This window comes from Staurois parvus, unplaced genomic scaffold (genome assembly GCF_062004578.1).
Source record: "Staurois parvus isolate SC_StPar_1 unplaced genomic scaffold, SC_StPar_1.0 ptg002140l, whole genome shotgun sequence".
In the NCBI taxonomy this organism is placed as follows: Eukaryota; Metazoa; Chordata; class Amphibia; order Anura; family Ranidae; genus Staurois; species Staurois parvus.
In genome coordinates this window covers 3,653,510-3,679,141 of record NW_028319936.1, presented here as the reverse complement: position 1 = coordinate 3,679,141, position 25,632 = coordinate 3,653,510, and the positions used below count along the sequence as shown (strand labels likewise).

Below are 25,632 nucleotides of genomic sequence, written 5' to 3'. Positions count from 1 at the left end.
TTTAACCAATGTATTGGCTAGTTGAGCTTTGAAATACCAAGCTGAATATCGGAAAGGTTCCATATGAGAGGCTAATTCAGGCAGAGTAAAGGAATGTTCCATGAAGCGCCTCCATCTTGAGATTAAGTGACGTGTCATCTTGAAGTTCTGAGTAATGGTGTCTAGCTTTTCCAGATTAAATAAGGCAGTTAATGCCTGTATCACCGTTTTGAGCTGTGGGGGGTTTGGATCTATCCAAGCTTCCATGAGGGTTCTGTGAGCCACTAATAAACAAATATGTATCCAATGAAGAAAAGTGTTAGGATGTGTCAGCATCGCAGGGTCTTGTTAATTGAAGAGACAGGGCATAGGATCATTGGAGAGAGAAAGACGTTGTATAATTGATTACCGCTTGCCGCCCTGCCACTGTATATATAAGTGTGCAGGGCGGCACTGGGGCGCAAAACCACGTTTTAAAACGGTTCCACGCTCCCAACGTTTTCGCCGGCAGGGGGCGCGCGCCGACCCGTGGGTGACACCATTCGATCCCGGAGAGATCAATCATTAGATTTCAGCCAGTGATGTCTGGCTGAAATCAGATGATCGGTCCCTGTCCTATCCTGTCCTGACATTTACACAGGACAGGATATGATGTCATTCTTCTCTGCCTGGACACATTCCGTTCCAGACAGAGAAGAAGACATCCAAACAGCGAGTAAAACAGCACATACCCACAGTTAGAACACACCTAGGACACATTTAACCCCCTGATTGCCCCCCCTCCCCCCCCAGTTAACCCCTTCACTGCCCTGTCATCGGTGTCACTGATCAGTGAACAGATTTTTACTGATCACTGTATCAGTGTCGCTGGCGACTTCCAATAGTGTTAGCGCCCCTCCCAGATAGCGCCAGTTTGCCCACCAGTACACCAGTAATCCCATTTAACCCCTTGATCGCCCCCCCCCCAGTTAACCCCTTCACTGCCCTGTCACCAGTGTCATTGATTAGTGAACAGATTTTTACTGATCACTGTATTAGTGTCACCGGTGACTTCCGATAGTGTTGGCGCCCCTCCCATATAGCGCCAGTTTGCCCGCTAATGCACGGGATTTTTTTTACCAAAAACATGTAGCAGAATACATTTTGGCTTAAATTTATGACTAACTTTGAGTTTACGATATATTTTTTTTATAGCTGAAAGTAGAAAGTATAGCTTTTTTCTAAATTTTTGTGTTTTTTTTGTTTATAGCGCAAAAAATAAAAAGCGCACAAGTGATAAAATACCACCAAAAGAAAGCTCTATTTGTGTGAAAAAAAGGACGTAAATTTCGTTTGGGTACAGCATTGCATGACCGCGCAATTATCATTTGAATTAGTGCAGCGCTGTATAGCAAAAAAAGGCATAAATTACAGTATCTATACCATAGTTTGTAGACGCTATAGCTTTCACACAAAGCAATCAATATACACTTATTGGGATTTTTTTTACCAAAAACATGTAGCAGAATACATTTTGGCTTAAATTTATGACTAACTTTGAATTTACGATATATTTTTTATAGCTGAAAGTAGAAAATATTGGTTTTTTTCTAAATTTTTGTGTTTTTTTTGTTTATAGCACAAAAAATAAAAAGCGCACAGATGATAAAATACCATCAAAAGAAAGCTCTATTTGTGTGAAAAAAAGTACGCAAATTTCGTTTGGGTACAGCATTGCATGACCGCGCAATTATCATTTGAAGTAGTGCAGCGCCAAACAGCAAAAAAAGGCCTGGTCATTAAGGGGGGTAAATCCTCAGTAGCTCAAGTGGTTAATGTACCCCAGAACTCATCCCAGAAGGTAAAAACTCGGGCACATTCCCATAGACGATGAAACCGGGTAGGTCGAGTGTAGTCACACCAAGGACATGTTGGGTGGGCAGCGACAGCTGGATTCGCTGAGAAAGGATAGTCAGCTCTGTGAATGATTTTGAATTGAGTTTCATGCCATGTTTCACAGAGAACAAGTGAAGAAATTTCCCTGTATCCCGACAGTATTTTATCCGGAGTTTCATCAGTTGACCGTATGGGGGTCCACGGCTTAATTGGATTAAGGTGGTATATTGCTGACTGGTGAGAGATTAGATGAGAGTAGATAGCCGAGATGGAGTATTGGTCCTGTCGCAGTAGAATTTCTATAAAGGAGCGCTGGAAGGGATTTTGTTTTGGGGAATAGCATGTCCGGAGGAAGGTCACCAACTGTTGGTGGTAAAAGATATGAGATCCCGGCAAGGAATATTTGGCAGCTAGTACTGAAAAGGTCTGAAAGGAACATTTAGTATAATCAAAGATGGAGATAACTTTAGTAAGTCCTTCTATGAGGCCAGTGGGTAAATGCTGCATGTCCACTACCTGGAGGGAACATAGGGTTTCCAAGAATAGGCAGATAGGAGGATATCCATAATGGTAGGCCAAAAAGTCTCCATATTTCCCTCCAGGCCAATACTGTGTTTCTAATCAGGAGATTCGATCAGAGAGGTCCAGGTAGGGCCTTAAGCGTAGAATGCAGAATGGCTGGAAAGATGTAGCGGAGACACCAGAGCCTCCTCCAAAGAGTAATTCGAGTAATGTGATTTCCCAGCAATCCAATCAAGACTCTGATAAAGAAGGCAGGACAAGTTGTAAAATCTAATATTCGGCAGGCCTGCACCCCCTGCTCTTTGGTGACTTAGCTTTTGTAATGCAATACGTGGCTTTTTGTGCTGCCATAGGAAGGCTTGTAGGGCCTTATGAATCTTCTGAAAATCGGAATGTTTTAAAATAAGAGGGAGTGTTTGTAAAGGGTAGAGCAATCTCGCAAATGAAACCATTTTGTAGAGATGGCATCTCCCAAAGAGTGAAAGGGGAAGAGTCGTCCAAGCTTCCAGTTCCTGTACAATCTTGTTCATTAGAGGGTAATTAAGGTAATAGAGAGACGATGCTTCTCTGCCTGTATGAATGCCCAAATACGTAATTGAGTGTTTAGCTATTCTAAAGGGAGATGAAGGGATCCAGCATGTTAAGGTAGTAGAATTTAGAGGGAATACTTCACTATTATCAAAATTAATTCTTAGGCCGGAGCGTTTACGGAACGTCGCAAACAGGTTCTGAAGTAGTAGGAAATCTTTGGGTGGATATGAAGAGAACAATAATATATAGTCCGCAAAAAGAGCGGAGAGTGTGTTGTCCAGTTGTGACACCACTGACCCCAGATATCGAATTAAGTAGTCTGGACAAGGGTTTTAGGGCGACGTTAAAGAGGAGGGGGGAGAGCTGGCAACCCTGCCTAGTGCCCTTGGTTAGGGGAATGTCCGAGGAAATAAAGTCAGGTGTGACTAATCTAGCTGTAGGCGAAGAATACATGTGTCATAAGAAGTCCAAAATGGGGCCCGAAATATTAAGCCTCCTCATATCTTTAGATGCTGAAGAAGCCTTCAACAACATAAGCTTTACATGGCTCTTCATGGTTATAAGTACCAGATCAAGCTGTGGGTCGGTTTTAGCATATTCCATGGCTAAAATTACTTTGCGAATATTAACCGTTGCTGAGCGACACGGCACGAACCCGGATTGAGCTGGATGTACTATATTAGGGAGCAGTAGGGCCAACCTGGGTGCCACGATTTTTTAGAGTATTTTGGCATCTACATTAGCTAGAGAGATAGGTCGGTAGGATCCTGGAAGCAGTGGGTCTTTTCCCTTCTCTGAGTTTAATGTGTGCATGGGAACCAGTTGGGTGATGAGGGCCATCCTCCCACATTGCCTTGTAAATGTGATACAGAGTGTCTGGGATGAATTCTGAAGTCAATTTATAAAATTCTGCGCTAAGACTGTAGTGACACTGTACTACTTTTTGGGGGTGATGAAGATTTGGTTTTTTTTTTGCACTGATTGCTTTTACACCCATAAAGGCTGTAAAAGCAATAATTTGTCCTTCTCTCTGGCTGCATTCTTGCAGTCATTGAGAAATACTGTGAGAGCTGTGATTGGTCACAGCTTATCACATGGTACAAGGCTGTTGTGAATAGCCTTGTACTATGTGACCTCTGTGATCGTTCACAGATTTCACTAGTCGTAAGCAATCTGGCCAATCAGTGATCACATGATCGGGACCTCACACGGAGGTCCCGTACAGCGATCAGTGTTCTCCGGAGACAGTGGCCGTGCGCAGGCAGGGAAGCGGGAGGACGTTTATAAACGGCCACCCACTCCTGCACTGCTCCCGTCTGGCCATTTATGTACATGGGCCATACGGGAAGTGGTTAAATGGGGTCCTCTGTTCAGCAGACCCATGTCTTGAAGTGCACATATGACTACAGCTGAACGTCATTCGGGGGCAGTAGCTTTATTAGCATTTGGCTAAATGGAGAAATTCCAAGTATTCTCATCCGCTGAATGATCAAAGGGTAGTCTGAGAATGGTAGAATCCTAGCTTATGGCAGCATTTATTCTATCTATATCCTTCTGAATGTCTGGATGCTTTATAGGATTTATTGTGTAAGTTGTCTGAGGGGTATATTGCACATCTGAGTACTGTGTTCTACACACCTAGCCATATGGACTTTATATTATGATTTCAAGTATTAGGTTCAGTAGTTGTCAGACTTTGCTATTGTAGGCTTAAAACTAATACACCAATTTCAACTCTTGGGGCTTACCTAATTGTCTCATTCAATTTATTAAATTTTTTTCCCTCTGAAATTTTCATATTCATTATTATTTGTAGTAATAGGCTGAATAATGATAACCTTTCTATTTTAATATACAAATGCCTTTTGCTTTTTCATGTTCGATTTCTGAGTGTAGTACCTTTCTTTGAAAAACCATCTGCAATTTACTAACCAAAAAACTTTATTGCTTTTCTTTTTTTTGTTTTTTCTTTCTTAAGCAACGTATACCATTGACTGTAGAACACATGTATGAAGATATTAGTCAAGACCATGTGAAGAAAACTGTGACCATTGAGAACCACCCACACCTCCCACCTCCACCAATGTGTTCTGTACACCCATGCAGGTAATTATTTCCTGTAGTGTATCAGCCTCTAGTGGGATCTTGGCTGTAGGTGATCAAAGTATATTTATAATGCAGTGAATGTGACATTCACCAAACATTCACTGCAGATGTATCTTCCTGGTGCATTTGTTATCAGTTGCAGTGATTGAATCCTCTACAGGGAATGTTTGTTGAGTCACATTCACTGCTTCATAAATACGCCTCTAGTAGCCTTTTTAACCCTCTTCGTTCATCAAAACCCTCTCGAAGGATTCTGATTACTTTAAAATCTATTTAACCCTTCCCTAATTCATCCAATCTGAAAGAGGTTACAATCACTCATAGGTTTATATTGTTGTCTGGGTCCCCACTGGGGAGATTCACCCTCTATTTGTCCTGGTGACCATTGTCGCTACAAATGAAATTTAAGGAAAATCTAAAGTTATAGGTTGCCGCTGGAACAGGAACAAAAACTAAATCTTGTTTTGGTGGCAACTGTCTAAATTATTTACTTAGATCTTCTTTCTCTTCCTGTTTTTACCTCCAGACAACATTTAAAAAAAAAAATCTCAATTTCCCAGTAGAAAAAAAATAAAAACACAACAGGGGACTGCATTATTCCCTCTCCCTAAAGCCAGAACTAAGAAATGGTTCTAAAATCAAATACATTTTTTTTTTAACTTTATGCATTCCCTGCATCAAGGTAAAAGTGTCCCTGTACCAGGGGTGTATTTACCACAAGGCAAACTAGGCATTTGCCTAGGGTGACATATTTAAGGGGGACAGCACTTCCCCCCATAAGAAGAGATGGAAAAAGGGACACACCCGGCTTGGGGACCAGGTGGGTTCTGAGAGAGGTTGCGTGCTTAGTGATGGTGTATGCTCGACTCTCATTCCAGGGGATGTCTGGAGCTGTGAAGGGGAGTGTGTGTGTCTCTCTCTCTCTCTCTCTCTCTCTCTCTCTCTCTCTCTCTCTCGGGGTGGGCGGTGGTAGTGGAAGGCTTTTTTGAGTGTGCGTGTGTGAGGGGGGGGGGGGTGTTGGTTGGTGTCAGGCTCTCTCCATGTGGGGAGGGGAACACATTTTGTGTTGCCTAGGGCAGCACAAAACCGAAATACACCACTGCCCTGTACCTGTTACTCACCCCCCCCCCCTTCCACGCACTGTATTCCTCTGCAGCAGTGCTGCTTTCTCTTTCTGGTCTCACAAGACAGATTGAAATCAGTATGAGCCATTGGCTCCTGCTGCCATCATTCAAATTCGAGAAGGTGGGGGGTCAAGCCGTGTGTGTGTTTGCGCGTGCGTGCGCCTATGGACGCATATAGCCTGGCTTAGGAGTGTGCCTGCATATGTGCAGCCATAGCAAGCAGCTCCAGCATGGGACTCCAGAAGAAATAAAGGGCCACTCTGTGCAAAGTGGGTACGTATAACCTCTCTTTTTATTTTAGGAAAAAAAACATGTCTTTTGCAATCACCTTAAAGCAAACTATGATACAATAAAACATGTTTACATTCCTTTGGTACTAGCAGACTATAGCTGCTAACTTCAGAATGCCTTTGCTGTGCCATGCGAGACCCAAATCTTTACAATCAGCTTTTGGGTTTTCAGGTTGCCCTGTTGGATAGGATTATACTTGAAAGCTGAATTTCATGTAGAACTGCTCGGGACTTCTAGTGCACAGAAATGGCAAACATGATGTTATTAGCAGAGTCTACAGGCACTGGGTAGTGCATACTATCAGAAGATAAGGTTGGTTTAACATGTTTTATCTTAATGCAGGTAGATTTAACTTCAGTATTGGGCCATTTTGGAATGCCATAAAATCCTTGGTTGTATGCCACAGATCAAATTAAATATTACCTATCAAAAAATGATCTATTATAGAATATACACACATACAGTATCTTCCAAATTTTAATGCCATCTCTATAAATAGATGCTACTGTTTCCTTTTTTACTTTTAGGCATGCGGAGGTAATGAAGAAGATAATTGAGACGGTCGCAGAAGGTGGAGGAGAGCTGGGAGTTCATATGTATCCTTTATTGTTCTATTTTAAGTTTGTGTTTCTATATGTATAGATACAAACAAACACAAAGAAAACCCTTTCAGTTTTCTTTTGTAAATTGAGCAGATGGCTCAGTATAACCTACTGAACAGTATAAAGTAGATTCTGACTATCAGACTGAAATAACCCCAAGGCATTACTGACTTAACAATTAACTCCATGTTTGTGTGAAAAAAATATAGTGAATAAAAATAAATATACAGCATATATGATTGCTACACAAACCATGTTGTAATTTAACCACTTGCCTACCAGGCACTTATACCCCCTTCCTTACCAGGCCAATTTTCAGCTTTCAGCGCTGCCGCACTTTGACAATTGCGCGGTCATGCAACATTGTACCCATATGAAATTTTGATCATTTTTTTCTCACAAATAGAGCTTTCTTTTGGTGGTATTTAATCGCCACTGGGCACTTTACTTTTTGCGCTATAAATTAAAAAAAGTGCAAAAAATTGGAAAAAAAAAAAAAAGTTTATTTGTTTCTTTTATAAAATTTTTCAAACAGGTATTTTTTCTCCTTCACTGATTTACGTTGATGAGGCGGCACTGATGGGCACTGATAGGCGGCACTGATGGGCACTGATAGGCAGCACTAAAGGGCACTGATAGGCAGTACTAATGAGGTGGCACGGATAGGCGGCACTGATAGACAGCACTAATTAGGGGTCACGGATAGGCGGCACTGATATGCAGCACTGATAGGCGGCACTGATAGGTGACACTGATGATGGGTACTGATAGACGGCACTGACTGGCATCACTTCTGGGCACTGACTGGTGGCACTGACTGGCACAACCCCTGGGCACTGACTGGTGGCACTGACTGGCAGCACTGGTGGGTGGCACTGGTGGGCAGCACTGGTGGGTGGGCACAGGTGGGTGGCACTGGTGGGCACAGGTGGGTGGGCACAGGTGGGTGGCACTGTTGGGCACATGTAGGTGGCACTTCTGGGCACAGGTAGGTGGCACAGGTGGGTGCACTGCTGGGCACAGGTGGGGGCACTGCTGGGCACAGGTGGGGGCACTGCTGGGAACGGGTGGGCGGGGCTAGTGGGCGCACTGCTGGGCGGAACTTGCGGGTGTCACTGCTGGGCACCGATCATCAGGGCACTGATCATCAGTGCCCTGATGATCGGTGCCGATCCCCGCTCTGACAACTGCCGGTTCTCGGCAGTACTTTCCTCACGATCTGACAGCGTGAGGAAAGTGCAGCCGAGAACCGGCACTTGCATTTCCCTGTGATCAGCGTGTCATTGGACACCGCTGATCACGTGGTAAAAGGCCGGTGGGATCGGCCTTTCACCACATCACGTGATCAGCTGTGTCCGTAGGACACAGCGATCACGGAGATCGCCGGGTGCGCGCCCCCTGGGGCGCGCAGGAGAGCGCGTTCTGGGAGGACGTCATATGACGTCCACTCAGAACTGGCCGGCCGCGGTGAAGCCGTCATTCGGCTATGCGCGGTCAGCAAGAGGTTAATGTTATTTAAAATGACCTTTCATGTTCAATCTGCAGCCCTGAAATGTCCTGTGAAATCTTAGATTGTTAGTTCCAAGGAGCGGGACCCTCCTAACCCTCTTGTATTGAACTGTATTGTCTCCCTTTTATGATGTAAAGCGCTAAGCAAACTGTTGGCACTATATAAATCTTGTATAATAATATTAAAATAAATTTAATATGGCAACCTGAAGGGGTTCCATGTAGAGGGGATTGGTGTACAGAATGCCCCCAGAAATGTAATTTTCTGCTTCTGTGATTTGGATTACTAATTTTCTCAAGGTTTATTTTAGACAACACCTGTATTTAGACAACACCTATACAAGGTTTATTTTAGACAACACCTGTAGTATGGAATTTAAAGTGCAACTAAAGGGTGAATATCTATCCAATGTTCCCTTACCAGCGCAGGCATCTTCTTCTGAGTGCCGGTCTTCAGGTCTCTTCACTGGCCGGCGGAGGATGACCTCACTCCTGTTCGTATGCAGGAGCTACTCATCCCAGCACTCAGAGTCTGGCCCGACACTGTAAGCTGGGCTGCACATGCTCAGCTCCGTTTACAGCACCACAAAACAGAGCAAGCAGGTAGGTAGGTAGGTAGGGAATTTTGTTGCAGAAGAGAGAGCACATGTCTCTTCTACAATAATTCTTCAGTTCTGCTGTAAGTACTGGTAAGATACCTCCCAAGGGTTAATTCTAAAGGAATGCAGACACTGCAGTTTTCCTCATTAGAACACAGTGCACCAGCTGATGATAAACCAGTCACTCCCATTTAGAACTGGTCTGCAATCATTCTGGTGCAACAAAGCTATTTCTTCACACAAAAAAGGTTGGAATCTGCTACAAAGTTTTTATTAAAATCCCTTCAGTGTACATTGATTACTCAGACAGGATTTTTTTTTTTCTCACCAAAAGTGGAGTTGCTCTTTAAATTATATATGCTCTGTCTAATTACCATTAACAATACATGTTCAGCAGTGAATGTCCTCAAATTTTAAACTAAACATAATAAATGTACAGGACTAATGTTAAACACCGGTCTGTAAACGTTGAAATCTGCCTCCTTGCAGCACTATCTATCCTTTGATTGACCAAGAGAGAATTTCTTCTGTGAGCCGTTCTTCAGAAGAGAAGTGCTTTCCCCTCACTATGCCTTAATAGACTTTATCATTGTTGTTCTCTACCAAAGCTGATCTCTACCAGTTGACATGTCCTGACAGGGAACATGAGGACAAAAGGATAGAGCAGAGAGATGGCCTCATGGTCCATTGTTGCTTCTTCACTATCTAATTACAGGCTGAGAGCATGGAGGGAAATCAAGTCACCAAGCTGGCTGTGCTTTGTAGCACAGCTATTCACATATCAGAATTGGATGGACAGAAATACAAATGCTTTGGCAGGTAAAATGGCACCATTTATATGTATTTCATCTGTTTAGTTGGCAGTTTGCCTGGAGTTCAGCCTTAACCCTTTCACTGCCAGGTCCTGTGCTCCACTTTTAAACGAATTGGCCGAACCATTTTTGCAATTTTTCAATTGCTTTTTTATTTTTCCCTTACAGCTTTCAGAGTTTGTAAAAGACCCCCCCCCCCCCAAACCATATATCTTCTTAAAGGACATGACCCGTAGAATAAAAAGAAGGTGCTACTGATTTTTAAGGCTCAGCGATATTTGCGCAAATGTTTATCAAAACAATATTTCCACTGAAAATACACTAAAATCATTATTAGCAGATAAAAACAAAGCAAATCTTGTAAAATACCTGTAAAATATAAAAGTTTAACCTGTGTTGAGTTAATAAATGATAATTTAATAATAAATAAGTAATACAAATATTTGTACATTTTATATTGCACCTTTTTGTGAAATGGTAAAAATTGAATGTACGCAAAAAATGTAAATATCCAAATTTCTCTAAGAAACTGGAGGTTTATCTTTGTTCACCTATAGCTTTCAGAGTTTGTGAAAGACCCCCCAAACCATATAATTTCTGAAAGCATAGGACCTGTAGAATAAATGGAAGGTTCTACTGATTTTTTAGGCCTTGAGATATTTGCACAAATGTTCATCAAGTCGTTGTTTTCACTTAAAATACAGTAAAAAAATTTTAGTGGATAAATATATGACAAAATTTAAAAAATTCCTGCTAAATTCCTACTAAATATTAAAGCTAACACTATTGAGTTAATAAATAACAAAAATTTGTAAATTTTGAATTGTACTTTTTTGTGAAATGATGAAAATGGAGCGTGTGCAAAACTGCAATTTTAAAACCAATTTAGTCTTAAAATCTGGAGGTTGCCATTTTTCACTTGCAGCTTTCAGAATTTGAAAGGATCCCCCAAACCATTCATTTTCTGAAAGCACATGACCTGTAGAATAAAAAAAAGTGCTACTGATTTTTTTAGCCCCTTCAGTAGTTTATCAAATCGCTATTTTCAGTAAAAATACACTGAAATCATTATTAGTGCACACAAACACAACCTACTTTTTTTAAATTCCTGCAAAATTTCTACTAAGGCCTTGTTAACATGAGGCGTACTAAAATGTATGCTCGTGGACGGCCGTGTCTACCTGCATGGGGATGCCCAGGTGTTCTGTGCATTCACATACAGGCAGTTCCAATCATGTCAATTGGGATGCAACGGCTGCATGGGCATACCACCTGTACCCATACCCACACGGATGTCAGATTGGGAACAGCAGCTATGCCCATGCAATGGCTGCATGGGTATAGCCACTGTTCCCAATTTGACATCCGTGTGGGTACACGACCCCGAATGCAGACAGTGTGAGTTCAGGGATATGCACCCAGACCCACATAGATGTTAAATTGAGAGCAATGGCTGTTTCCATGCAGGTGCTACGGAAAACCTATGCATCCCTGTGTGGGTAAACATGGCCTTGCAGGGGCATACGCTGTGTATGCCCTGTGTGAACAAGGCTTTTCTAGGTTTTTTTTTTTTTTAATTTATTTATTTTTACAATTTTAGTTTTTAATACTTTGTATTTTTTTATTTTTTTTTGTGGAGGGGGGCTTTCTTGAGATATCAGAGGTCTACGCAGACACCTGATGTCTCTTTTTTTTTTTTTTTTGAGACCGAGAATGGGACTGATGATGGTCACTTTCTCTGCAGCCTAAGCTGCAGATTACATGAATGAATAAGGAGTCTGTATAGAGCAGGGGTGGCTAACCTGTGGCTCTCCAGCTGTTGTGGAACTACATTTCCCATGAGGCATTGCAAAGATGGGAAGTTACTGACTTGCAGAGGCATGATGGAACTTGTAGTCCTGCAGCAGCTGGAGAGCCGCAGGTTGGCCACCCCTGGTATAGAGACTCCTTTTCATTCATAAACTGACATAGTAAACACTGTTTACTATGCTCAGTTATCAATAGATACAGGAGTGATCAGTTGTGATTGATGACTGTATCTACTGAAGGAAAAGGAGGGGGCTGGTAAACACATGTTTACTAAGCCCCGCTTCCCCCTACTCTCCATCCTGACAGCATTCCCAAGTGCTGGAGCAGCAGTGGGAGGGAGAGGAGGGAACACCACCCAGCAGCCAGTCAAGATCGGTGATTCGGGGGCCATTGAGGGGGGAAGCAACGTGGCAGGGGGAGGTCAGCATAATGGGGGGGAGCGAAGCCGGCGGCTGCAGGGGATTGGATATGCCAGTGGGAGTAGGCACGGATCCTGGATGGGGGGGATCGGTGCTGGTGGGGGGGGGTCAGCAAAATTAGAGTAGGGGGTGGCATTTAAAAAAATAGCGGCGGTGGAAAGTAGAGGCTAAAGACAGGGAAGCCAGAGCAGGGGTGGCATGGGGGGCGGGTGTTACATTTGAGGCATATAGCTCTGATCAGCGGCTTGTTAACCGCTAATCAGTGCTATCTGCTTGTTCAGCAATGTCTGCTGAACAGTTTGCTGTAAGTGACACTGAAGTGACCATGAGCTTACAGCAAGAGGAGGAATGTAGGTCTGTATGGTGTACAGACCTGGCCAGCAGAAACAGTACAGTATGTCCGTATGCCTGGCAGTGAAAGGATTAAGAGGACTCCTATTTTTTTTTTTTTTTTTTTCCTCCAACACATTGTGGGAGATTTACTAAAACTGGACCACTCAGAATCTGATGCATCTGTGGATGGTAGTTAATCAGCTTCTTCAATTAAAGTGTTTACTAAACCCTGGACCCTGCATTCACTATATCCGGTCTCCCACAGTACATAGAACATGGAAATGCAATTATTTTAGTAAATATAAACTGCTAAATACCTTTTCTCATCAGCAGTTAGAGTAGTCTTGTGACTTCTAGCAGTGTCCAGCAGAGCACTGGTAAAGTTTGTAGGAGGAGTTTTTAGTCTCCCCTATGAGGCTGGAAGACCCCCGACTTTCTGTCTGGACAGTGCTGATTGGTCCTGTGATGATTACATGCACTCTCCCAAGAAAAAAAAAAAAAACTCAAGCAATACACACCAACCTGAGCATGTGCAGCTTGCCTTCAAGCTTCTGTTTATCAGGAGATACAGTGAAGGAAATAAGTATTTGATCCCCCTGCTGATTTTGAATGTTTGCCAACTTACAAAGAAATGATCAGTCTAAAAATCGAATGGTAGGTGTGTTGTAACACAGAGACAAAATAGCAACAAAAGAAATGCATGTCTAACAAATTATGCACTGATTTGCATGTTCATGAGGGAAATACGTATTTGATCCCCTATCATTCAGCAGGATTTCTGGCTACCAGGTGTCTTTCATACAGGTAACAAGCTGAGATTAGAAGCAGTCTATTAAAGGGAGTGCTGCTAATCTCATTTTGTTACCTGTATAAAAGACACCTGTCCACAGGACAACAATCAAACAATCAGATTCCAAACTCTCCACCATGGCAAAGACCAAAGAGCTGTCCAAGGATGTCAGGGACAAGATTGTCGACCTACACAAGGCTGAACTGGGCTTCCAAACTATCACCAAGCAGCTTGGTGAGAAGGTGACAACAGTTGGTGCAATTATTCGCAAATGGAAGAAACACAAAACAACTGTCAGTCTCCCTAGGTCTGGTGCACCATGCAAGATCTCACCTCGTGGAATGTCAATGATCATGAGAACAGTGGGGAATCATCCCAGAACTACACGTGAGGCTCTTGTCAATGATCTCCAGGCAGCTGGGACCACAGTCACCAAGAAAACAATTGGTAACACACTACGCCGATGATGACTGAAATCCTGCTGTGCCCGCAAGGTCCCTCTGCTCAAGAAGGCTGGCCTGTCTGCATTATTCAGATGTTCAGTGGCAAACTTCAGAGGAGGACTGGTTGAAAGTGTTGTGGTCAGATGAGACCAAAATTGAGCTCTTTGGCATCAATTCAACTCACTGCGTTTGGAAGAGGAGGATTGCTGCCTATGACCCCAAGAACACCATTCCAACTGTCAAACATGGTGGTGGAAACATTCTGCTTTGGGGGATGTTTTTCTGCTAAGGGGACAGGACAACTGCACCGCATCAAAGGGATGATGGACGGGGCAATGTACCGTCAAATCTTGGGTGAGAACCTTCTTCCCTCAGCCAGGGCATTGAAAATGGGTCGTGGATGGGTGTTCCAGCATGACAATGACCCAAAACACACGGTCAAGTCAACAAAGGAGTGGCTCAAGAATAAGCACATTAAGGTCCTGGAGTGGCCTAGCCAGTCTCCAGACCTTAATCCGATTGAAAATCTGCGGAGGGAACGGAAAGTTATATACGAGTGAGTTATATATGAGTGCTATACGTCAGCCACCAAACCTTAAAGACTTTCATGAACATGCAAATCAGTGCATAATTTGTTAGACATGCATTTCTTTTGAAATTTTTGTTGCTACTCTGTCTGTTACAATGCACCTACCATTGGATTTTTAGACTGATCATTTCTTTGTGAGTGGGCAAACATTCAGAATCAGCAGGGGAGCAAATACTTATTTCCTTCACTGTATATTGGGGACAGTAGAAGGGGAGGATCAAAGGAGACCTAATCAAAATCCTTTGTACACAATGCAGATTAACCCCTTAGGTTCCATAGTGAGTATAACCAGCATGCTTTACTGCCTATACAGACAGATTTTACTGTCGTGGGTTTAGTAACACTTTAAGCTTTGACAATGAAACCTGGAATCTAATTGGATTCTATGCAGAGGTGCACCAGATTTGGTACACTCCAGTTTTAGTAAATCCCTCCCATTTATTTGGGAAGTAGACCTCTCATAGGGCTTGTTTTTTTGCATGGAATCAATGCAGGTCACTGCAAGGGCACATAAAAGAAACAATGGTTTTAAATGTGCCTCCATCACACCACATTGTTGTATAAATGTGCAATGCTTTAAAATGCAACTTGTCTGCATTTTAACACAATGGACATGCATGCATGTAAATGCAACACAACTAGAAGTAAACATAAATACTTTGTTCTTAGTATATTGACCCCTTCCTGGGACCTGTTGCTTCACAATAAATGACCTGAACAGTTGCATAAAACCTAACACAATGCATGTTAAATGCATATGAACACACATGCATTTTCAATGAGTTGCGGTGAGTTTTCATATGCAGTATGGTGTGAAAGGACCGATTATGCTTTATTGTATTTATTATATTTATTTGGATTTAAAAATACTCAATAACAGAATCTGGGGTGAAAAAGGCATTGACTAGGAGATACTAAAACTGTGCATAGAGTTTATACCTGCCATTTCCTTAACCATATATCCTCAGGTACCTGCTTATTTTTCTAAAATTTGTACAGGCTGTCATTCCTACAATAGAATATGATTACACGCGGCATTTTACAATGTAACTTCAACCATCCATATTCAGACCCTGTGAAAGCTCAATTTTTAATGACCGTTACACAAACTTCTTTTTTTTTCCCCAAACATACAAATATGCAACATTTCTGTAATGTATAATATGCTTATTTGATTAAATTTCTGCATTTAAACATGTCTGTGGTATAATTTTGCTTTTGTTTTTCTCATTTAATAATCCATTAATACTGGAACTATCTAGAACATAGCTGAAAATACAGATATTATTGTGGGTAAATGAATAGAAGACATTCAAAGTTGTTTTTTTGTTTTTTTTAATTAGGAATCCACTATGACCTAAATGTCATGTTATGTGCAATCATTTCTCTATGATTGTGACCTGCAGCAGTCCCAACTTGTTGATTGGTGTGGGTTTCTCACTAGTTAAAGGAAAAACTTTTGTGCTGTGTGTAAATGAGTGAAATAAGGAAACAGCCAGTTCAATTCAAAATGCCCCCAAAATCCTATCTTAATTGTGCAGTACAGAACATAAAAGTTGATTCTTAGACCATGGGTCTATCCTTGGCCAACCTAGTACTAAAAGAGGTTGCATGTCATCTTTCCTCCTTATCTCCTTTTTAATGTGCTTGGTTCTCTCCACATGTTGTCCTTAGACCACCTCTGTGACTGCTCTACAAACTGTCACCTAAAGATCTCCCAGCACCTCTAATCCCCTGATATTCATCAGTTAGGCAGTTTACTGAAATGCACATTTTGAGAAGAGTGTGGAAGTGTTAGATCTTTGAACAGTGTTTTTACTGCTAAGCTTTCCTGTCTTACTGACAACACTTCCCATTTCTTGCATGGGTGTTGCAGGACAGGAGGTGGGGGGGGGAGAGATTCTGTTCAAAGGGGTTAAAGAAATTGAAACCTGCTGCAATTTTTATCTCTGCCCTAATTGATCCAAAACTAAATTAAATTGGCTAAATCAATCCATAAACTAAATTAAAGTTGGCAGAAGGTGGGGATTCTACTGAAAAGTGCCTTGTTTGGTGTCAGAGGCACCTTTATTTCACCCCCCCCCCCCATGAAGCCAGATATACTCGCTTTAGTGCCCCCCACCCCCCTGGTCAAAGTCCTTCGCCATCATCAGTTCCATAGTGGGGGACTGCAAATCTAGCACTGCAGTGGTGCCCGATACCACCCATCTCCTGTCATCACCCTATGATAATGCCTTCCTCCTCCTTCCCTGAGAGGATCCTGCTGCCAGCCATCCAATAGGAAGTGTTCATGTCACACAGGCAGGGACATGGACACCCGAAGAAGGACCCTACCAGGAAGTAAACACAAGTAGAGAAGGTTTGGCCAGCAGCATTATGTGACTGTGGCTTTAGGTAAGTAAGGAAGGGCAATTAGTTATATGATTGGTGGGAGGTAGCAATAACAGGGCATCTATTTTTGTCCTGGGGAGGGGCTTTAGAGTTGTGATGCCTGTACAAGAAATTATGTTTATATTAGTCACCAAGACAATAAGGCACATACAGCTAAAAAATAATCTACTAAAGATTAACATGGGTCTCTCTCCAATGTAGAGATTTTTTTTTTTATCTGTCCACTAGATGGCATCTAGGCACAGGAAAGTTCCACCCAAAGAAAAACACTAAGGCTGAATTTGCCCAACTTCCACTCTATTCAGTGTGCAGTGATGTGCAGCCTTTTTATTCACAGTCAAAATGCTTTATTTTTCTTTCCTTATTATGCATTGCAGGCCTCCTCACAATACAGAGGTGTCACATTTAAAATGTTCCGGGGAAGGGGGGAGGTATGGTTTGGACTTTGCAGACATCTTTTCCCAGGACATTTCAAATGCTTTGGTCTGGAATGTTATCCAGAAGCCATCCAATTTTGCAACTTAACATTCTGGCAGTGTGGGACAGCCAGGATCAGCTATCCGATTGCTGCATCCACATGACCCCAGAAACCAGGCTTGGCTTGGTGGGTCACAAGTCTGGTGCTGAAAATTTTTTTTTCCCTCAATATGGTCTGGATGGTTCTCGCAACAAACGCCCGTCCTTACTTTCTTTCAGTTCAAGGGACTTGGTCATCAGAGGAAGTTTATCCTCTGATCAATGTTCTGGAGGTTGATTGCCCCTTGAACGGTGGATCCTCTCAACTCCGTGATCATCCAACCAGGATATTCAGTTAGACAACATCATGACCATGGCTTACATTAACCATCAGGGAGGAACCAAAAGTCTCAAAGCTTATAGAAAAGCAGATCTGATACTTGTTTGAACAGAAAATCATGTTCCAGCCCTGTCTATTTTGCACATCCTGGGCATCGAAAATTTTCAGGCGGATATTCTCACTCAAAGCGGAAGAAAATCTGGCACTCAAAACTATAGATACTCCAATGAAAAGTGGAAATAGAAATGTGTCATATAAGATTGATGGTATGATTCAGCTCAGACTTACAAAGAACATGATATAATCATATATGCACACAAATGGTAAATAAAGTCCGTAAAAAAATGTCTCTGAATGCTGGCTGGAAGTAAGCGTGGTTAGCAGCAGCCGTCCTAAAGAGCAGGGCCAGCTCTGTATGCAAAGATGAGAAAGAAGAGGAACTGGAGGCGCCAGACTAAGTGCAGTATATTAGTATAAAGTTTAATTTGTTGATATAAAAACACTCACAAGAACAAGGATAACATAAAGCTCATCTGTGTTGGGGTGTATGACCACTCTCCTCCCTTCTATAGGGTATCGCCGGACATGCCAGAATGACAGCTGGAGCCGTGGGTGTAGTAGAGAGGATCTTCCTTGGGTATAGGGATGTATTGGAGCTGGTCAACGGTGCCTGTAACCCAGAAATGGCCGCACAACCAGCATGGACTGCACCGGCGGAAGGGACGTCACCGGAAGTATCAGAGGGAAGATCTCAGGAGCACAGACTAGGCTACGCGCCCAGACATTCTCACTCATCATCATATAGACTCGGAAAAGTGGTTTCTTCATCATGTATTTATGGACCTCTATCGAAGGTAGGGGATACAGGGGTGGGTCTTCAGGCTTTCAGGTTCAACAGCAAACTGGACAAATTTGTTTCCAGGTTCAGAGATCATCTGGCATTTATGGTGGATGCCCTGGTGACTCCTTGGGATCAGTTCACCCTGATTTATGCTGTTTCTACTCAAACTCTTTCCTCACCTGCTTTCCAATCCCTCTGCCAGGAGTCTGTTGAACTCTGAGTCTGAGAGTTCCTGTGGCATAATGGGGCTGGATGGTGCATCAAGAGGTACTTCCATTTAGGGCAGTATGTACCCAGGATAAATGCCCAGTACACTAGCAGCCTGCATTCTGGGCATTCATCCCTGGGCATATACTGCCTTAAATAAAAGTACCCCTAGATGCACCAGCCAGCCACAGAAGCTGTCAGCCTCTCATAGAGTATGACAGACTGGTGGAAATAAAGCTGAGCTGTACACCTGTGTCCTCCACTTGCAGCTAAACACTAGAGTCTGTGCCCTGGGGTTAAACACCCAGTGTTCATGGAGCCTAATCCACTCCTATCCTTGATTACTAAATTAAGCATTTGGGGGCGCAAGAGGTTACACTGGCTGACTGTCCTTACAGCTTTGCTTTTCTAGGCTCCAGTGTTCCTGAAGGTGGCAGTATAGCTCAGTTTCAGTATACTATCTTGTGTCCCATAATGTCCTCCAAGAAAGAGATTTTACAGGTAAGACAAAAGTCCTATTTTAGAATGTGGGTGTTAAGGAGTTTTAATAGGCTTTTTCAATGAAGAGAAAGCTTGCTTCCCATCCTATTTTATTTTTATCCAGTTTTATGATTGAGTGAATGTTTTATTTTGAAGAAAGGTCTCTTTGGCTTCTTGTTTTTCAGACTTGAGCAGTTCAATGAACAGGCATAGGTAACCTGCATATAAAATACCATATGTGCTCATCAACTCAAGTCTATAGCTCGAGGAAACGAGTTGGCTCATCATGATTTGTTCATGGCAATTCATTTATATATTCATTTATGTTTTGACACAAACTATGCAGAATAAACTTTCTATTGAAATAACAATGTGTCTTTATTCCGCACAAACTTCAGATATTCAAGATGCAAATGGGCTTGTTTATTTAACAGATACACTTTGTACTATGTAAGCAGCACTTTATGTTCATTTAAACAAAAAGTTAATATTTAGTTAGAAAATGAGGTTCCTGTGTTTCAACGTGAATGCTGCACAGTCATACTTACCGTCATAGTGAGTCATATTTATTAAATACTGAATAAAATGTTCCTTTTTTACCTTTAGCCTGGGTTCACATATATGCAGTGTGGTTTATCGCATGTGATTCGCACAGGAACCACACCGCATTCCTGCACAAATAACATGCGATTTGTGTGCGGTGCAATTGGAGCCATACATTTTGTATGGCTCTAATCGCACCGCATCTGCACCAAAAATGTGCAGGACCCTTTTTTTTGGTCCGCAATAGAATCGGATCGCATGGGTATTCACATCTCTGCGATCTGATTCTGCACACCGCACCACGTTTTGCGGACCGCTTTCAGGGTGTTGTTAATATACACACCCGCAGCGGTTCGCATGAACGAGGTGCGATTCTGATGCGGTGCAGAATTCGCACAGAAAATGCACCACATCAGTGTGAACCAGGGCTTATGGTACACCTTTCTGATCAGGTCTCTACTACTAGAGCTTGTGAAAGCATTACTGTAGCATTATTGCACAGTATATATTATTATTATACAGTATTTGTAAAGCGCCAATAGTTCGCTCAGCGCTGTACATTACAAAGGGGGACAGAACAATAACAATACAATGCAAAACATGAGGGGATCGAGGGCCCTGCTCTGTCGAGCTTACAAAAAAAAGGACTGACTCATAGCTTTCAAAGCTCTCTACATGTACAGTAATAAAGCTTATGTGTGCGTATGTATGTATATATATATATATATATATATATATATGTATGTGTATGTATATACAGTGGTGAAAAAAAGTATTTAGTCAGCCACCAATTGTGCAAGTTCTCCCACTTAAAAAGATGAGAGAGGCCTGTAATTGGTATCATAGGTAGACCTCAACTATGAGAGACAAAATGAGAAAACAAATCCAGACAATCACATTGGCTGATTTGGAAAGAATTTCTTTGCAAATTATGGTGGAAAATAAGTATTTGGTCAATATCAAAAGTTCATCTCAATACTTTGTTATATATCCTTTGTTGGCAATGACAGAGGTCAAACGCTTCCTGTAAGTCTTCACAAGGTTGGCACACACTGTTGCTGATATGTTGGCCCATTCCGTCATGCAGATCTCCTCTAGAGCAGTGATGTTTTGGGGCTGTCGCTGGGCAACACAGTCTTTCAACTCCCTCCAGAGGTTTTCTATGGGGTTGAGATCTGGAGACTGGCTAGGCCACTCCAGGACCTTGAAATGCTTCTTACGAAGCCACTCCTTCGTTGCCCGGGCGGTATGTTTGGGATCATTGTCATGTTGGAAGACCCAGCCATGTTTCATCTTCAATGCTCTTGCTGATGGAAGGAGGTTTGCACTCAAAATCTCACGATACATGGCCCCATTCATTCTGTCCTGTACATGGAACAGTTGTCCTGGTCCCTTTTGCGGAGAAACAGCCCCAAAGCATGATGTTGCCACCCCCATGCTTCACAGTAGGTATGGTGTTCTTTGGATGCAACTCAGCATTCTCTCTCCTCCAAACACGACGAGTTGTGTTTCTACCAAACAGTTATATTTTGGTTTCATCTGACCATATGACATTCTCCCAATCCTCTTCTGGATCATCCTAATGCTCTCTAGCAAACTTCAGATGGGCCCGGAAATGTACTGGCTTAAGCACGGGGACACGTCTGGCACTGCAGGATCTGAGCCCCTGGTGGCGTAGTGTGTTACTGATGGTAGTCTTTGTTACATTGGTCCCAGCTCTCTGCAGGTCATTCACTAGGTCCCCCTGTGTGGTCCTGGGATTTTTGCTCACCGTTCTTGTGATCATTTTGACCCCATGGGGTGAGATCTTGCGTGGAGCCCCAGATCGAGGGAGATTATCAGTGGTCTTGTATCTCTTCCATTTTCTAATTGTTGCTCCCACAGTTGATTTGTTCACACCAAGCTGCTTGCCTATTGCAGATTCAGTCTTCCCAGCCTGGTACAGGTCTACAATTTTGTTTCTGGTGTCCTTCGACAGCTCTTTGATCTTCACCATAGTGGAGTTTGGAGTGTGACTGTTTGAGGTTGTGGACAGGTGTCTTTTATACTGATAACAAGTTCAAACAGGTGCCATTGATACAGGTAATGAGTGCAGGACTGAGGAGCCTCTTAAAGAAGAAGGTACAGGTCTGTGAGAGCCAGAAATCTTGCTTGTTTGTAGGTGACCAAATACTTATTTTCCACCATAATTTGCAAATAAATTCTTTCCAAATCAGCCAATGCGATTGTCTGGATTTTTTTTCTCATTTTGTCTCTCATAGTTGAGGTCTACCTATGATGCCAATTACAGACCTCTCTCATCTTTTTAAATGGGAGAACTTGCACAATTGGTGGCTGACTAAATACTTTTTTGCCCCACTGTGTGTGTGTGTATATATATATATATATATATATATATAGACACGTACATGTAACAATAACCTCCTCACTTTTACTTAAAGCAGTATTAAACCTAAAACCAATAGTGCAATATATTGCAGTTTACCAATCATGAAATGTGGCTGCATGAGGTTTATTTCGTAGGCTCCTCTGAATGAAGGAGCAATAGAAAACCTTTGGACAGCAGCATTGTGAGTCACTGGGGAGGGGAGCGTTAGGTGCACTAGCTGATTTAGATACACTGACAAATTGAAGTTGTTAATACATAAATACACGTTTTAAGCAGTTGTCACAGTAAGTTTTTTTTTTCCTTTTGGGATAAAGGTATTGCATAAATAAAAGCTGATCATTGTAAGCATCCCTGTCAATGGTAAATGGTTCGTCTCAACACTGTAACTGCTACATCTGCAGGACAGCTTGTTCTTTTGAAAACCAACATACTTGCTGGCCAGAACACCAGGAAATAATGAAAGAAAGAAAACCGTTTTAATAGAGGAAGTGTTAAGAGACATTGTGAGTCTAGCTTCAGAGTATACCAAAGCATGCTTATCATGCATTATTTATCTCAAACGCAGTCAATTCACACCAAAAAATGCATGTTACATACCGCATGCATTAATTTAAAAACAAATATTTTTTTTTTTCGTATTTGCCTTGTTTTTTTCCATCTTATTTTATCACAGATTGTACCTCCTGGCTGCAGTAGTGAAAAGACATGTGCTTCCCCCAACCCTACCAGGCCTTTCGGGTCCGAAAAAATATTTCTTTTAAAACGGCACGAGATCCCTCCCGAAATCCTTACCAGACTCTTATCTTATAAACCATGCAGCCCGACAGGCCAGGAAAGGGGGGATTGGCATGTGCCCCCCTCCTGAACCATGCCACATGCCCTCCACATGGCAGGTTGGGAGGGGGGTGCCCCTGACTGTCTCCATGTTCATGAGAACAGGGGCCTCTTCCCCACAACCCTGGTCCTGTGGTTGTGAGCGTGTGAGGGGCTGATTTATCAGTATTTGATAGCCCCCTTTTAAAAGGGCCCCCGAGACCCTGAACCCCAACACCTCCCCCCCTCCATATGTGAATGATCTCGCAGCACCTGGACATTTTGAGCAAGGATATACTCTGGAATTTCCATTGTATGGGCTCATATGTTCATGTGCAAAAGGCCTAATAAGTCCCTCAATATAAATTATGTCATCTAGTGTCGATCATGATGAGCAACCAGCTGTTAACACAACAATGCTTTGTTTACAAACAGAACAAAGCCGCCATGGCAGTGTCCAGGTACGCATGCCTTTTTTAACCACTTGCCCTCCAGAGGATTTACCTCCCTTCCTGACCAGGCCATTTTTTGCAATACGATGCTGCATTATTTTAACTGACAATTGTGTGGTCATGCAACGCTGCACCCACATGAAATTTATGTCCTTTTTCCCCACAAATGGAGCTCCAGTAAAAAAAATATTACAAATAAAATTTCATCATAAATTTAGGCCAAAATGTATTCTGCTACATGTATGCTAAAAAAAAATCCCAATACGTGTAAATTAATTGGTTTACGTGAAAGTTATAGCGTTTACAAATGGCGGTATATATAGTGGAATTTTTTTCTATATACTAGTAAGAGCGACAATCAGCGACTTCTAGCTGGACTGCGGCGGGTATTCTGACATGGGGGGAACTGACTGTCACTGACATTCCCAGTGACACTAATACAGTGATCAGTGCTAATAAAAAGCACTGACACTGTACTAATGACACTGGGTAGGAAGGGGTTAACTGTGTGCTGTGTGTGTTTTACTGTTTGCTGTGTTGTGCTGTGTAAGCACGCTGCTTTGCAGAGCAATACAAAGCAGCGTGATGGTGCTGACGGGAGAGATCTGTATTGTTTACATCCAGAACTCTCCCCCGTCAGTGTTCCTCGGCGATCACCGGGTGCGGGCAGCGAATCTCAAGCCAGGACCCTGTGATCAACAGCTGTAGCCACCAATGGCGGCGCGGGTAGGGCGCGCATGCCCCCTACCCCGAAATACAAACTCACGTATATATACGTGATTTTGCGCAGCCTTACCAGCCTATAGCAGTAGTTCAAATATAGCAATATGGCGGTCGTGAAGCGGTTAACCACTTGCCCTTCAGAAGATAAACCCCCCCCCCCCCCCCCCGACCAGGTCATTTTTTGCTATTCAGCAGTGCGCTATTTTAACTGATAATTGCGCAGTCATGCAACACTGTACCGGAAAGAAATTTATTTCATTTTTTTCAAACAAATAGAGCTTTCTTTTTGGGGTATTTGATCACCACTGGTTTTTTTATTTTTTGTGATATAAATGAAAATTTTGAAAAAAAAATTTGTTTCTACTTTCAGTTACAAAAAAAATCCAATAAACTCAAATTTAGTCATACAATAAGGGCAAAATGTATTCTGCTACATGTCTTTTGTAAATAAAAAATCCCAATATGTGTATATTAATTGATTTGTGTGAAAGTTATAGCGTCTACAAACTATGGTGTATATGTACTGGAATGTACACAGCTTTTACTTTCTGACTTCCTATCACATTTCTTGAGGTGCTAAAATGCCAGGGCAGTACAACCCCCCCCCCCCCAAATTACCCCTTTTTGGAAAGTAGATACCCCAAGGAATTTGCTGGGAGGTATGTTGAGTCCATGGAAGATTTTATTTTTTTTGCCACACATTTTTGGAGAATGACAATTTTTTTTAAAGTTGTCACTTAACTGATATATTGCTTAAGTATGCCATGGCGTTATGTGCAGTAACACCCCAAAACACATTCTGCTACTTCTCCCGAGCTTGGGGATACCACACGGGAGAGACTCTTTGGCAGCCTATCCACATACAGGCCCCAAAATCCACATACAGGCCCCAAAAAGGGCATATTTCCTCATATTACTTCCTCTTTACCTATCACAGTTTCGGAGGCCTAAAATGCTAGGATAGAACACACACACACCTTGCAGGTGGTCGGCAAGCAGTTAAAAAAAGAGACCCTTTGGAGAAAAAAAATCTCAATACAGTTTATTTTATTTTTTTAACAATATTGTACTACTCGGGTGGGGGGAGCAGGGATTTTTAAAATTTTTCTTTACAGTTTGCTTTGCATGACAGTTCAAAATAATATTGATCTATGATTGGCTAGAGCTGTTCACATGGTACAGGGTGCTGTGATTGGCCCCATGTATCATGTGAGAGCTGTGGGCCAATCACAGCTTACCAGGAAGAAAAGCAGAGCTGTTTTGAATCAGACTGATTCATAACAGCTTTGCTAACATTGTGATCGCGTAGCAATCACATGGCCACCGGGTCCCATTCACCAGGATCTTCATTCCGCTGTATATTGTGGACACAGCGGTCATGGATGGGGAGCGCTGCATGCCCAGCTGTGTTAGTACAGCCAGAGCAACGTACCTGTACACCACTTTTGCTGTAGCTGCCAGCCGTCCACAATACATTGTGGGCAGTCTGCCAGCAGTTAAATAATGTCTTGCAAACTGGCCTTGAAAAAGTCCAAGAAAAAATAAGATTCTGCTCCTATAGACAATGCAGTTTTGCCACTATGTTCGGGTTTAGAGGATTTTTTTCAAATGTTTGGCAAATGTCCAGTTAACTGAATTTTGCTTGGTTTGCACTTCTCTTCACA

General features: G+C 42.4%; 1 protein-coding gene across 2 annotated transcripts in view; it reads left to right on the top strand.

Moving 5' to 3' along the window:
* Positions 1 to 15,531, top strand: part of ATG3 (autophagy related 3) — a 77,947-nt gene extending 62,416 nt beyond the window's left edge. For both annotated transcript variants that reach the window (XM_089665162.1, XM_089665164.1), the window contains exons 11-13: positions 4,886 to 5,013; positions 6,956 to 7,024; positions 15,302 to 15,531. In XM_089665162.1, coding sequence (XP_089521288.1) covers positions 4,886 to 5,013; positions 6,956 to 7,024; positions 15,302 to 15,383 — 279 coding nt within the window. In that variant the 3' untranslated portion in view covers positions 15,384 to 15,531. The remainder of the gene's footprint in view (positions 1 to 4,885; positions 5,014 to 6,955; positions 7,025 to 15,301) is intronic.
* Positions 15,532 to 25,632: the final 10,101 nt, after the last annotated feature.